General features: G+C 36.8%; 1 protein-coding gene across 4 annotated transcripts in view; it reads left to right on the plus strand.

The window, feature by feature from the left end:
- Positions 1 to 14,452, plus strand: part of LOC135210864 (uridine phosphorylase 1-like) — a 62,688-nt gene that overhangs the window by 39,529 nt on the left and 8,707 nt on the right. For all 4 annotated transcript variants that reach the window (XM_064243770.1, XM_064243771.1, XM_064243772.1 and 1 more), the window contains 2 exons: positions 11,512 to 11,773; positions 12,346 to 12,555. In XM_064243770.1, coding sequence (XP_064099840.1) covers positions 11,512 to 11,773; positions 12,346 to 12,555 — 472 coding nt within the window. The remainder of the gene's footprint in view (positions 1 to 11,511; positions 11,774 to 12,345; positions 12,556 to 14,452) is intronic.

The following is a 14,452-nucleotide window of genomic DNA, read 5'->3' on the forward strand; positions in this document are numbered from 1 at the left end:
AGACGTGGTGACGCTCTAGAGTCAGGTTGCTAGTCACCATAAGGTGTGCTATTTACTGACGATCCGTAATTCATTGAAGAATCCCCACTCTCTCTCTCTCTCTCTCTCTCTCTCTCTCTCTCTCTCTCTCTCTCTCTCTCATAATTGTTTCCTTCAACTTAAAGTCTCACAAAAGACGAAGATATTTCAGATACTGTATGGGTTTTGGAGTGAAGTAAATGGCTTATTACAGTATGTAATCCACTAAACTAATGAGTGGCACAGCTTCATAAAATTAGGCCTGATAGATGGCGAACAAAAGCTTTAGATATACTCATTTTGCCTTTCGACCTTTGTATTGTCTACATATGTGTACTTCTGGTAGACAGACCTGAGTTAAGATATGCAAATAATTCACATGTATGTTTTACTCGGGACTGTGACTATACCTCGCAGTTATCATTATCATCAAAACAGGGAACTTGACACATCCCTTGATGTTCTTCCTCACTTTGAGATCTGTTCAGAACGAATTTAGCTTTTTGACAACCGCAATTAATTGCCCTGGAAACTCCCAAAAGTATGAATTTGACTGGCCGATGTTAGCGATTGAATTTATTTCTCCGTGAAGTTCTAGGATTATTTGAGACTTTTCTGAAAATGACACCTTCCCTTAAAGTTCTAGGATTATTTGAGACTTTTCTGAAAATGACACCTTCCCTTAAAGTTTTAGGATTGAAACCTTGAATATTTCAGTCTATATGCAAGACAACATCTATTATTATTAAATAAATGCTTTGTTACTACGTATGTCAGGCATTTGGTTAACACTTAGACCCGCTGTTTATGAAACATTTATTGTTGACTGCTCAGCACCTAGGCCTGTGAGGTCTCAGCTGACGCGTCTTACCCTTGTCTGCGAAGCATTTACTACTGATGATTCATTTCCGCTGTCTGTTAGCTATCGCTGAATGCTTAGCAACCTGTTTCTACGAGGCTGTTTTGTAACGTGATTGTTCCTCTCTCCCGAGGGGCGTTTCATGTAGAATTATAAGTTTCCTTTCTTCTCCCTTTGCTGCAGAGGCTGAGGTTCCTATTTGTTTTTCGTCAAACATATAGAATCTTTACTTAAATATGCCGTTCATACAGACCGTGAGGTATTTTCTATTTAAATGTGCAAGAGCTGAAGACAAGAATTGATCTCCCAACGCTCCAACGACTAAAAACTCCATTCCTGTACGAATAAACTTTATGTTCGCGAATAATGTTCACTTCCACTAAGATGAAGGAGATCCTGAAGTCGTGTCGAGATATTGACTCTATTGTTGTCTCGCGGCCATTGCCATGAAAAGGATGAAATCATTCAGTCCTTCAGGATTCTGGTTGTAACTTTCTGTATCACATTGGGTTACGTTTCTTACGTTTATAAGCCAGTGACTGGAAAATTGTAGTTTACTTGTTTGTTCTGGTCTTTGTATTTATAATAGTTCTGTGATCTTGGCATTTCCATCTTTGTAGTGACGTGCTTAAGTTGTTTCCGTTTTTGTTCTTTTCCTACTTACAATTTTGTTTTAAGGTCAGATGAATCACTCTTAATCCTTTGTATTTTTTATTTGATTTTCATAAAAATCTTATCTCCCATTTTTCCTTTCATTGCCTGTGAAATGTTATTTCGTAAGATTTGGAACGTTTTGCAGATTCTCTCTCTCTCTCTCTCTCTCTCTCTCTCTCTCTCTCTCTCTCTCTCTCTCTCTCTCAATACATCACGTTTCTCGTAATTTTCGTTTGCTGACCACACTTTCTAAGAACTCAGGTTACCTTCTTGATTGAAGGAAGCAACTGTTTTTAAGTGTGGTTACAACGGGTTTGGTATGGAAAAAAAATCTCAGCTGATTCTGGAGTGACATTCTCTCCCTCCGGAGGTAAACAAATATCCTGTGCTACTACATTAAGCAGGAAATGCCCGTGGAAGCTTATATAGGAAGCAAGACATTGCGGTTTGGAAGTATTTTGTGTTGTTTATTTTTATCTTGAAATGTTAGCTGGCTTGGGATCCTTCATTTATCTTTTATTTATTTATTTTCTTATCTGTTTAACGTACTGGCATCTCAAAAACTATATCTGTCCTTGACTGCATGTTAGTGTAGGTGCATGTTCATATGTACATGCACGTTTTTTGTGTATGTCAGTATTTAACAGCTGGTCTTTTCCAAACCTAAGAAGGTTAGGATTCATGATAAGGGAATCAGTCGACTAATCCTTCCGGCAATTTCTTTTATCTTTTTTTCTACCTAAGTATTAATACAAATGCAGCCCATAGTGGTCACTGTTGAATTGTCCGATTTAACCACCCAATGCACATATCTATCTAGTCATTTTGATTACTGTATTAACGATGGAATCCGCGTCAGAAGGAAAAATCAAAACCGGATGCTGAGTTTTTCTCGGTTTATTACTCAAGTCATCCTGTTTATGTTGCTAATGCTAATGGTATACCATTAACAATTATCATTTGCTAGGGGAGTAAGCCTACAAACTACTTTGTTGTTGTTGTTGTTGTTGTTGTTCTTGTTGGGGGGTGGGATAGGTCTATGAAGAGCTTAAAAGGGTCTGAAAAAGGTGTTTCGATTTGAGTTGAAGATACAAGAGTTTCAGGATAGATATTTATGATTTATTTATTAGAACGAATTTTCCCGCAAGAAATAATGGGAACGGGATTAATCCATTACGGACCCCTAAAAATAGATGAAATAAACATTTAAATCCAATTTAACAAACCCAGCATATAGAATTCATTAAAAATAAAGTAAATAAATAAAATAGATAAGAATTCATTCTCACACTATATTCTGCAGCTGGGAGATTTGATAGTGTACGTGGTAGGATGTGAGAAAGATGGAAGAGGAGGAGAAATGTCATTGTTTGGGAAGGGAGACCCCTTCCATGAAAAGGACAGGCACCTGGCCATCTGGGTTTGTTTGATTTTCTGTCTCTTGATGCTGTTTTCTAATTGAGATTCACTGTGTGTGTTTCTCGCTAAAATACCTGTCCAGTGGTTTTTGTTTTTGACTGTTTATGTCCCTGAAACGAGAGAGAGCATTGTCACCGAGCAGGGTTGCTACATTTCCTTCAGGGTGATATTTTTCATCGGAACTTTGCCCTTCCCCTCATTTTGCACATATTTCTTATATTAATGAACTATGGATATCCTCCCTTCCTGCCTCTCCTCTGAAGACAGTTAATTCCTCAGCTGTTGTCTTTAGCTGTTTCCTCGTAGGGGGCCTTTGTTTCAACAGAGAACTTCACACACTTGACGTGCCTGATCCAATACATTTCAGTAGTAGCTCGTTACTGTCGGTCAATAATCTGAGAAGAAGTCCGCTCTCAGAACAGATTTTCCTTAGAACTCTCTTAAACCGAATTGTCTGCTAGTGGAGACGTCCCTTAACTAAGGTGCCACTGTATAGGGTTGTTTATCAAATAAGGTAGAGAGTTTTTAAGATCTTAGGTAAATGGCACTGTAATTAGAAAAGGGGATAAAACGTCCGACTTACTGCTGTTGATAGTATTCCGTTCAACCTCTTATAAATGAAGTGGCTTTGAAGCTGCGAAAGATGTTTTACATAAGTTTCATTCTAGACAGTTTGAAGGCCAAGGGTAATTATTTCCCCCTTTTGGCCATATAAAAACGTGTGGGAGTGTTTATCCTGTTTAGTCAGTGTTACTCCTGTGCCCCACAACCCTTTTGGTAGAATCGATGACTAGTTGTCGCGTGGCCAAGTGTCGGAGTGAAATGATCTTTTGATGCCAAACGTGTTCTGAAAGTTGTTGAGTTGTGAAAATGGTCAATTTATTTTGTAAAGGGTATTTTGTTTTCAACGTTCTTGAAAAGTTGATGCTTCCGCGTTTGTGTTTGTATTGAAAGGACTCGTATTTATAAAAATCAAGTAATTAGTGAATTTCTATAGGATATTGAAACACTTCTTAAAAGAATAAATAGCCTAGTGTATATGACGAGAAGTACAAAGGTTTCAATAATGATTTCATCCTTCATTTGCCGTTAATCAAGGAAATTGTCGAGGAAAGAATTTCGGTATTCGACGACGTTTCAAAGCAAGTGATATACTTTATTCTTAACTGAAGAAAATATTCAGTTCGTTTTTATGGGAAACGTAGCTTGTTATAAAGCGGCAAATATTTTTTTTATTTGTATACGGAGCCCTTACTGAAGTAAGAACTATAGTAACCTAAAATCCACCAAAGTGAGGAATCAGTGAAGCAACGGATTTTGATATTGACAGCAAAAAAGTTACAAGTAATCATCTTAGCTTGTGTACTTTTTTTATGGTAAAAAGTAATAACTAAACATCTTTCAAATTAGGTGCTAATTCTGATTTGATATTCGAAGCTAATGTTAATCCTAATTATGTATGAAGTGGTTGTTAATTATCGTTGAATTCCGTTAGGAAAGTTAACTGAAAAGTTTCTTCTGTAAAAACATGAGGGTACTTTTGGATACCGAACATTTGCCAGACTGACGCTGATGCTATTTGTCATGCAAGGTCAACCGCAAATGGGGGCGTGCCCATGGCACTAGTTGGTATTTGGTTGCCCGGGTTCGTTTTTTGTTTACTCACTCATGTGTTGGGATTCTTTGTGTGTTCCATGAAGCAGACTTAACTAGATTATTTCGACATCAATAGTTTATTATAATGTATGAATTTAAAAGTTATCTTACATTTTGTAATTGGGACCTTTTTAAGATAGAGAGGATGATTTTTTATTGCTAGTATCCACTGATTACATGCATAAATTGATGCCTAGATAGAATTTCAAATCCAAAAAATCTGACAAGACGATTTGGCTTGGTGACGAAAACGATATTATAATTCGCAATTTAATAGGCAACACCAAAATTTTATAAATGCGAGTCTAAATAAAAGAAAACTAGCACTCACATATAATATACAAAGAATAAGGCTTCATGGCTTTTTTTTTGTACTCTCCGGCAACTTACTGACATTTTCAATGGACAGATTTATTCCTGAAAGTCTCCTGAAATTTGGGCGAGTTTTAAAACAAGATGCGATATCTTTATCTATCTCTCGACCTCCTATGATTTTCCCCATCATTGTTTTTTCAAACATGCCTTTAGTTCTCTATCAAAGACAAAAATATTCCCCAGGAAGGAATTAGAATTTCAATCAGATCTTTTTTTCCATTTGCTGCGCAAAAGGCCTAAAACCTTCTACGTGTCCTTTTGCCAAACATAAAGACTGACGCGTTCTATGCAGGAGAAATCTGTGAAGTTTCCTGCTCACCAAAAAATGAAAGGCTTCTTATTATGTGAAACCTTTCAGAAAATTAAATTCCTATAGATAATTTAACTCTTGGGGGTTTTCTTATTATTAGAAATGTTGAGTAATTCTTGTACTTCAGAGAATTCTCGCGTCTCAAAAGGCGATTACATTGTAAATTGTTAACTGCAATGCGAATGTGTAAATAATCCGCAATTCCGCTGTAAAAATGTAAAGGAGGAAGAGCAAGTGACTTTGATGTCAAATATTGATTGTCAAGAGTTTCTGAATACCACGTGAGAATGTAAAAATCTTCTGAATTACTTGTATGCAAATATAAATAACATTTTATGATTACTGGGATATTAACCTAATTAACCTGTATTAATTGTTACTTTGAATGCATTTTATATTGTTGTTTAGGATTATATTGTTACGGAATGTGCCTGTGAATAGGGAAACTAGTCTTCACTGTCACCAGTTTTAACATCATCCTAACGTCGTGCGGGCTAAATCTGTAAATATCCCTCCAGTTTATCTAATCAAGTTCTTTGTATCCTTTTATTTTTATTTTTGAATTCTCGATCAGTTTTATTACACAGATAAGCGTTGTGCAGAAGGTGAATGGGTTTAGAGGAATTTGAATTTTTCTCTCGACTGTTCCTGTTCTTGGGTAACTGCGCAGGAGAATGTGGAATCCCAAGACCACAGGATGCGGTTTTAATGTCCTGTAGTTTGATCTCCTGTAGGAGAGCGGGAGGGTCATTTTTAATGCCATTATTCGGCTGGTTAATTGCACAAATTGACTCCAAGGTAAATTTTAAATCCAAAGAAACCTAACAAGATGATTTACAATTCAAAAGACACCATATGATGTGATATATAGACTAGGAGAGATTTACTCTTATACCTCAAGAGTAGTTAGTTTCTTTGAATGAAGCAAACCTCCAGTGTTTCCTGTTAGAGATATAAAGCTGGCATATGACTTGGAAGAATGACAAAAGTATTTGCCAACTCTAGGTCCATTGATAGATAATTTAATCTTTTAAGGGCACCAGTAATCTCTGTATTTGCTCAAAATCTCGCCATAGAGGGCCAAATGTCAGATTTCGTTCCAAATTGAGACCTTGAAGAATTTTGAATATACCATGTAGTTTTTCTTACCATTCGTGCTTATTATTTTATTCGCTTTTTTGTGATTTTTTACCAGCAAACAAGTTTGATTGCGCACTGGTTAGTTTAGGGCAGGAACCGCCTATAATTTTGAGCATCGCTGAACAGCCTTGAAAACTGGTACTACTTCGAATATATTGTCAACAGAATATCTATTGTAGTTAGTATTAAAAGACCATATATTTGGTATAAATTGATATCCTAATTTGTCGTTTGATAAGTTTTTCTTTTCATTTAAGTCATCTGTTAAAGATTATTTTTTTTATCTAAACAATCTGGTCCTGTTTTCATAATCTAGTTTATTTTAATTTTAAGTTATGAAATCTCAGGTTTTTGTGAATATCAATCATGTGGTTAGGTGTCTCATGGATTTATAGATCACCTGGTCAGGTTTTTTCTTTTGCTTTAAAGATCAAGTAGCTATTTTGATTCCATTTAAAAATACTCTGACCAGACTACGCATATTAATGCAGGCGTATTTCTTCAGGTCTGAATAAGCTGATATAGTCTCGTAGATTTAAAATACAGCGACCCCATATAGGGACAAGCTTGTAGAGAAAGAAGAAGAGATTTAAAATACCAAGCTATGATTTCAAAATTATTATTATTGGGGTTGGGGGTATTTTAATCCTAAAATTGTTTCAACTGATTGAAGTTACCAGTAATTGAAGTAACCAGACTGAATTTCTGTAGGTGTAAGTGTTAGGGCCCAATTTTTAAGTCTGTATAATCTATGGATTTAAATCGTCAATGGTGAATGTTGTAGATTTCAGTCGTAAATGCTGGTTTTTATAGACTTTATTATTAATAAATTTAGTTTCCAGAGCATTTAAGTAAACTAGGCGGATGTCTGTGATTTCAAATCACTCTAGGTTCCCGTGTTCAGACAATTGTCCAGTTTTTAACGGAATGAGTTCATGATGCTGAGCCCCTGTGGATATAAATCATCAGGCTTGCTCACCTTTTACAAATATAAATAATCATTATCTTGCTCATCTTTTACTGATATAAATAATCATTATTATTTGATGACCAATCATCAGGCAGGATTTCTGTAGCTAGAAGTTCACTGAGTCAGGTTTCTGTGAAGCGAATCATTCCGAGTTTCCATAGACAGGAAGTCCCAAGAAAGGTAACTGGAAGCATCAGTGCAGGTTCCTATGGACTGAAATCGTCACTCTGGGTTTCAGTTGACTGAGTGTCATGTATGCTTCTTCAGACTGAAATCATAATGTTGAGTTTCAGTGAGCTGAAACTGTCAAGCATGGCTTCTGTAGATATATATTGTAAGGTCATGTTTATCCTAGTTTATATCATCAGGATAGATTTCTTTGGATCACAGTCGTCAGACTGGGCTTCAGGAGGTTTTGATCAACAAGTAGCTTTCTATGGTTTTAATAATGAAATAGCATTTATGTGGAATTTATTTTTGTGATCACGATTCAACTGTATTTTGGTAATTTAGTCAGAGGTCTATTGGTGTCAAGTTTTTGTCTGTTTAAACCATCTAATCAAGTTTCCATTTATTTACCTTATGTGTCTAGGGTTCTATTTACTTTGATAGATTAGTCAAGTTTCTATGAATTTTAAACATTTCGGTTATGTTTCTGAGGATCTAAATGGTCTGGTCTGGTCTCTTGGATACAGAGGACTTCAGGTTTCTGTGGACTTAAAATATCTGATGAGTTATCTAATTCTATGATCTTGTTACCTGTTCAGGTTTCTTTGGACTGAAAACACCACGTTAGATTTCTATTGAGTTAAATCATCATGCTAGATTTCTGCATATCTAACTCCTTTGGACAGGTTTCTGTGTTTTTTAACGCTAACAAGTTTCTTTGATTTTAATATCATTTGTAAAACCTTGTATAAATATGAATATTCTTTTGAATATTCTGGATTGAAAGTATCTTTAATCATAGAGCAAAGACAGATTCTGTTCAGTTCATCCTGTCTACTATTGTTGTTCTGATTTTGATAATGTGGCAGCTTTTCTTTTATTTACATCAGGTGTCCAGGTTTGTCCGTTTGAATCTTCAATTTGAATCTTCAATTTATGTTGAATATTGAATTTAAATTCCTGATTTTATAAGTATATTAGCCATTTTTGTCGGATCTCCTAACATTGACAAATGGGCTCAGTCTTGATAATTATTCTGACAAAATGTAATCCATTTAATTCTTAAGTCACAAATATGTTAGAAGGTATTTTTCTTTGCTGTGGATCGAATCAAGTATTTCGAATTATTAGGTGCTAGTATAACCATGTGCCACCCCAATGAAACAACGAATCACTAAGTGGATTTTCTCCAGAAAAAGTCCCGAACTTTCCTGAAAACGATATCTCTTTCAGGCTGAGAATGATTTTGCTTCCCCAGTTAGGGTAGAATTACATTTACATTCGAAAACTACGAAACTTGAGGGAACTAAGACTTAGCCGAACAAAGCGAATGTAGAAGGCGGAAGACTCAAATTTCAGAGCTTCTCACGGTTCCATCCTCACATTAGGCCCAAGCTAGGCCTATAGGATAAAGGCGGAAGCCTGCCTTTAGTACGAAAGCATCGGCTCGTCAAAGGTTGAATAGCTGGCCGAGGGGGAACTGTAAAACCCCCGAAGAAGAACTTTGAAGGCAAAGGTTTGTTGTCTTGGTGTTGTGCACACTCACTGTACAATTACCCACAGAGGAGACTGAATATTGAATATTAAATATTCAAATAATTTTCATATGATTTGTTTTATGATAGAGGATTTAAGGTTGAAGCTCAAAATTAATAATAATAATAATAATAATAATAATAATAATAATAATAATAATAATAATTTAATAAAAAAATAACATATTGAGAACTCATATTATTAGGTCACTGGAAAAATAAAAAGGCAATTCTTTAAAACTTAATTTGATCGCGTAAGAACTTTTAAACCGACTCCCAGTCTAACGTAACTGACTTGACGGAAACATTTTTCATTTTATTCCCGTATACAGCTTAATTTTTGTTATTAATAAGACGAAGAAACTTGAATTTCAATCAATGGAAAAGAATGTTAAACACACCCCCACCTTATTTTTAGTTATCTGTAGAATGGCACTGAAAAGTGAGTGAATTTTGTGCTGAATTACGTTAAAAAATAAATTTTCTATATTTATGAAACTAAGTTATGGTACTTGTTTTTTATTCTTCTGAATCAGAAGACGGAAAGGACCGTAAATCACCCTTGTATAATCATGAAGTTATAGTAGCAGTTTTGTCCTTGCAGTTGAAGGGCAACTGCTACAGGAGGTGCCAGTTAGTTAAATCCTTTGAAATATCGTGGTACGCACAAAAGGTCAGTAGATGACAGGGCAAGTGTGTACCGTAAACACTGATACTGTTATCAGTGCTCGCTTTTTAAAATCTCAAGTGTTGGAGAAGGATATTTGAATTGCTGTAGCTAAACAAAACCCGTTTAGTGGAGTTTCAGGAAACACTGATATATTTACGTTTATTCTTTTTTGTTTTTTAACACAGGTGGAAGAGGTTACGTAATTGTTCCTTGATTTTTTTGTTATGAGCGATGCACAAGTTTTTGCCGAGTTGTCAGTTGAACTTAAAGTTCTATTTTCTTGTTTAACAAATGAGAGGTGTAAATCTACAAGGCTGTAGGTAACATAAACTAAGACGATTTAATTTCGTGAAATTGATCAGTTGTTAACATTTTTATTTTAAATGCTATTCAAGAAATCATAACAAACTCTTTGGCTGAACCTGCGACAACCCAGTCATTAACTGATTGAATTACAGAATAAGGGTGTGTTCCCTTCTTCCACCTTCGCTGTCTGTCTTCATCATTGATTTATGAAGTTGATATCCCTTCCAGCCTCATTGGAGCGACGGGCCCCATTCTGTCCCACTAAATATTAGTGAAGTGTTTACCAAAAGCAATCCGAATATAACATGTCGATAACGGTTACTATGACCATGTCATTTTGTATATATAGTCTTGCTCCAACACTTTAGAGGTAACCTTCACGATTGATAGGGTTGATAAACTTGTACTGCCTATCACAAAGTAGTCGGAATTGAAGATATGGTTTTTAGATACTCATCTGTGTGTGTGTGTGTGTGTGTGTTTTATCGGTCACTTTCACTTAGTGACAAATTAATCACCTCTTATAGTTTTACTCGGCCTCCAGAATTCGTACCATGATTTTGTAGTCTTTAAAATACGCTCAATTTGTTTCGAGTAGCTCACTTCTGAATTGTATGTGCAGAGAAAAAATTTGTGGAACGGGCACAGTTAAATGCATCTCCATTTCTTCTTCGGCCAGCATAGGAAACACTTTATATGGAACTGTTGCTAGCATGGTTCGTTGTCTCCACGATTGCGTATTGATTCAACCTGAATATTCCTTTGGTATATCCCTTTTGATTTTAGTTTGAATAGTTTGCATTATAGTTTTCACTTCTCTGTACGAGAAAACTGTTGAGGTGGCTATTTGTCTGTCCGTCCCCACGTTTTTATGTCCGCCCTCAGATCTTAAAGACTACAGAGGATAAGGGCTGCAAATTGGTATGTTGATCATCCACCCTCCAATCATCAAACATACCAAATTGCAGCCCTCTAGCCTCGGTAGTTTTTATTTCATCTAAGGTTAAAGTTAGCCATGATCGTGCGTCTGTCACTGCTGTAGGTGTCAACAAGACAGGCCACAACCGGGCCGTGGCTGAAAGTTTCATGAACCGCGGCTGAGAGTTTCATATAGTATTATACGCTGTACTGAAACTCGCCTGTGCCGAAAAAACTTTTGCTTGTTTAGGATTGATCCGAATCTTCCGGATATTGGAGAATCTTTTTATTTTTACGCTTTTTTCCCTTTCTACATCACTTCCCTTCCCAAATTTTTGGTTATGGCCTAATGACTTTTCCGGTACAGCATTAGGGAGATTGTTATTATTAACACTTTGCTTTGGTGTCAGTTTGGGAGCAGTTGTGACCTCATCATATTTCCTTCAGATACAACTGCTTTCTTATAAAGGAAAGCTCTGTTTTCTCATTCTTTTTCTTCTTTCGTTGAACCAGATTCGAAGATGGGTCGGTGCGCCTTCGGAACCCCCACGTGGCCGAAATGGACCAGGACATCCTCTACCACCTGGCCCTGGGGTCGGGCTCTCATGACCTGGTCGAGATGTTCAGTGACGTGAAGTTCGTGTGCATGGGAGGGACGCCCAAGAGGATGGAAAGCTTCGCCTACTACATCATGGATGAGATTGGCTACAAACTCCCGGCTGGGACCACGCTGCTGGACATCTCTCATCGCTCCTACAGATACTCCATGTACAAGGTAGGTACTGATTTTTTAACTGCTGATCTTTATTAGTAATGTTATTCATTGCAGCTGGTACTGTAGTGGATTATGATCAATGCTGTATAAGGTATGTGACAGTTCTTGCTGTAATACCGTCAATGACAAGATGAAATAAAAAAGGATTTGAAGGATGTTTTAGCAGGTATGGCTTCAGTGATTTTCTCATCTGCTGCAAAAGATATTGATAGATACTGGAAAAGGCTATACTTCAGTTTCAGTGAAGGTCATATCATAAATTGTTGAAGACAGTGCCTCATTTATTATTATGCAAATTAAGGGAGAAAACAGGCTGCTAATCAGCGGTGTTTCAAAGCTCAGGGTTTTCATCTCAGTTGCTCCTAAAGTAGACATGACGATAGTTAAAATACGTGCAGAGTAGAGTGATCTAATCTCAAATACTTTTCACAACACGAGATGGAGAACTGGGCAGTTATAGCCTTAGTTAGAGTAAATAATGTAATTTCGAAATAATAACTCTGCTGTTGCTTCTGCAGAGAGATGAGAGAAATAAGTAAAAACAAAAAATAAATAATTTCTCCGCATAACAGGTCGGTCCAGTATTATGCTTCTCCCATGGTATGGGCATTCCGTCCGTTGGTATCCTCTTGCACGAGGTCATCAAACTCATGTTCCATGCCAAGTGCAAGGACCCCATCTTCTTCCGTCTTGGTACATGCGGAGGAATTGGCATCGAGGGAGGAAATTTGGTCATCTCGGAGAGTGCCGTCGACGGCCTCATGCAGCCCTTCCTCGAGTTGGTGAGTTTAGACTAAACATTTCATTTTGGAGGGATACGATTAGTTTTTGTAGTGATTTGCATGATTTTGTGTTTAGTTAAATTGCATGGATATACAGTTGATACACGCGTAGGTTTTGGTTGAGTTTCTTTTAAAAGCGAAGATATACGACAGGGTTATTAACAATGTTTTTGTTACCCAGGAATAAAGGGGAAACTGTGGAAGGGGAAGAGGGCCTGATCGTAGGTAAAGCCGTAGACACGTTCCCTAAGAGAGGGAGAGGATTTAAGAATTGGGGAACTCAGATACACAGGAGGGTTCCAAAATATGAGCTTTAGAGGGAAGGAAAAGCCAGAATTAACTCATCTTGATGTACGGCAAGCGTTATGTGTCTCTTAGATGTGAATAGGAGCACAAACACATAGCAGTGGCTGAAATAATGCCTGTAGAACAGATCGCTAGATAACAGGGTCGTTGATGGGACGCATCGTCTTTGATTTAACTAAGAAACGGGGAGACAGACAACCCGGTACATTGAGAGATATTCTGAAAAGAAGATGAATCAGACATAAAGCTTTATGCAGTATTATTTCAACTATATTCATACGTCTAAATGAGTACCGAGCAAGGTTAAATATATCATTGAATCATGAAGCTCATTTGCGTAATTATGTTGCTAATGTTCTAATATTGCGATCATTTGCCAAATTCTGTAGGCATTAGACTCTAATAGTTATATGTCCTCAGACGTTGGATTAAGTAAGCAGCCAGTCATATGCCACTTTCTTAATCGTGTTGCCTACTTGCTTTTAGAAATCATAAACTTGAATCGTTATAGCCTTTTCATTTATTCCGTCGACATCTGATTCATTTGACTCTCCTTCTCACTTATGAGCTCAATTTTATTATCATTAATTTTCGGTCATAATAAGAACTTTGCATTTCGAATGTCTGCGCACTCTGCACCGGATCCAATAATCGAAATAACGGAGCGTGGTGTCAGATTGTTTTCATCTTTTATTACTCGTAGGAAACCAAGCACATTAGTAAACGTTGTAGTAGTAGATATGACTTACAAAAGTCATATCTACTACTACATATGGCCATTTAAAACCTTCATTTACCAAAGAGTGTAAATATATTAGCCATCTGGTGGGAATGCTAAGTTTATGCAAAACATACGCTGATTTATTTTTGGGTTGTTACGAAAATTTTTACCCAACTTCATAAAATGTACCGCTAAGGTATCCGCGAAGAACGGTGTTTGGAACCACTACTTCTTCAAGGAAGACAGCACTTAACGAGCCTCACGTAATCCTACAGAATAAACGAAGGAGAAAGGATGGAAACTTTTATAGGCGACCGTAACCTCGCCCCCCTTGCGTTCAGATATTACCGTCATGAATAAGGAATTTCAATTTGAAGATGGCACCCAACTGCGTTCCAAGTATTATTTAATGGAGAAATGTTTATTTAGAGGAGAAAAAGTAGCAATTTAGGAAGTAAAGGTAAAAATCTCCTGATAGCTAGTATAACGCGTGAGAGGCAGTGTTTTGCTGTTACGACTGAGACTTATTAATGTGCGCAGTGTACGAGTACAAACAATCAGATTTTTATCTTCCTCATAACTATTTGAATCCTCTATATATTTCATTCTTTCTTGATACTTCTTTATTTCTTATTTTGCCATGTTTTACTACTTGTCGATGTTCATTTCCTTCTCACTTCTTCCAACATAAATAAAGATGAAAATGTAGAAGTGAAATTGATAAATAGTCGGCAGACAACAAGCAGCATGTAAGAGAAGTTGTTAGTTGGCGAAATCCCTTTTAACGCAGAGGAAGATTCACACAACGAAAGGTGCGAATATGACACCAAAACCGCTGCCCTCCCCAGGGATCCAAATGCCACCACACTT

Source organism: Macrobrachium nipponense, chromosome 4 (assembly GCF_015104395.2).
Source record: "Macrobrachium nipponense isolate FS-2020 chromosome 4, ASM1510439v2, whole genome shotgun sequence".
Lineage (NCBI taxonomy): Eukaryota > Metazoa > Arthropoda > Malacostraca > Decapoda > Palaemonidae > Macrobrachium > Macrobrachium nipponense.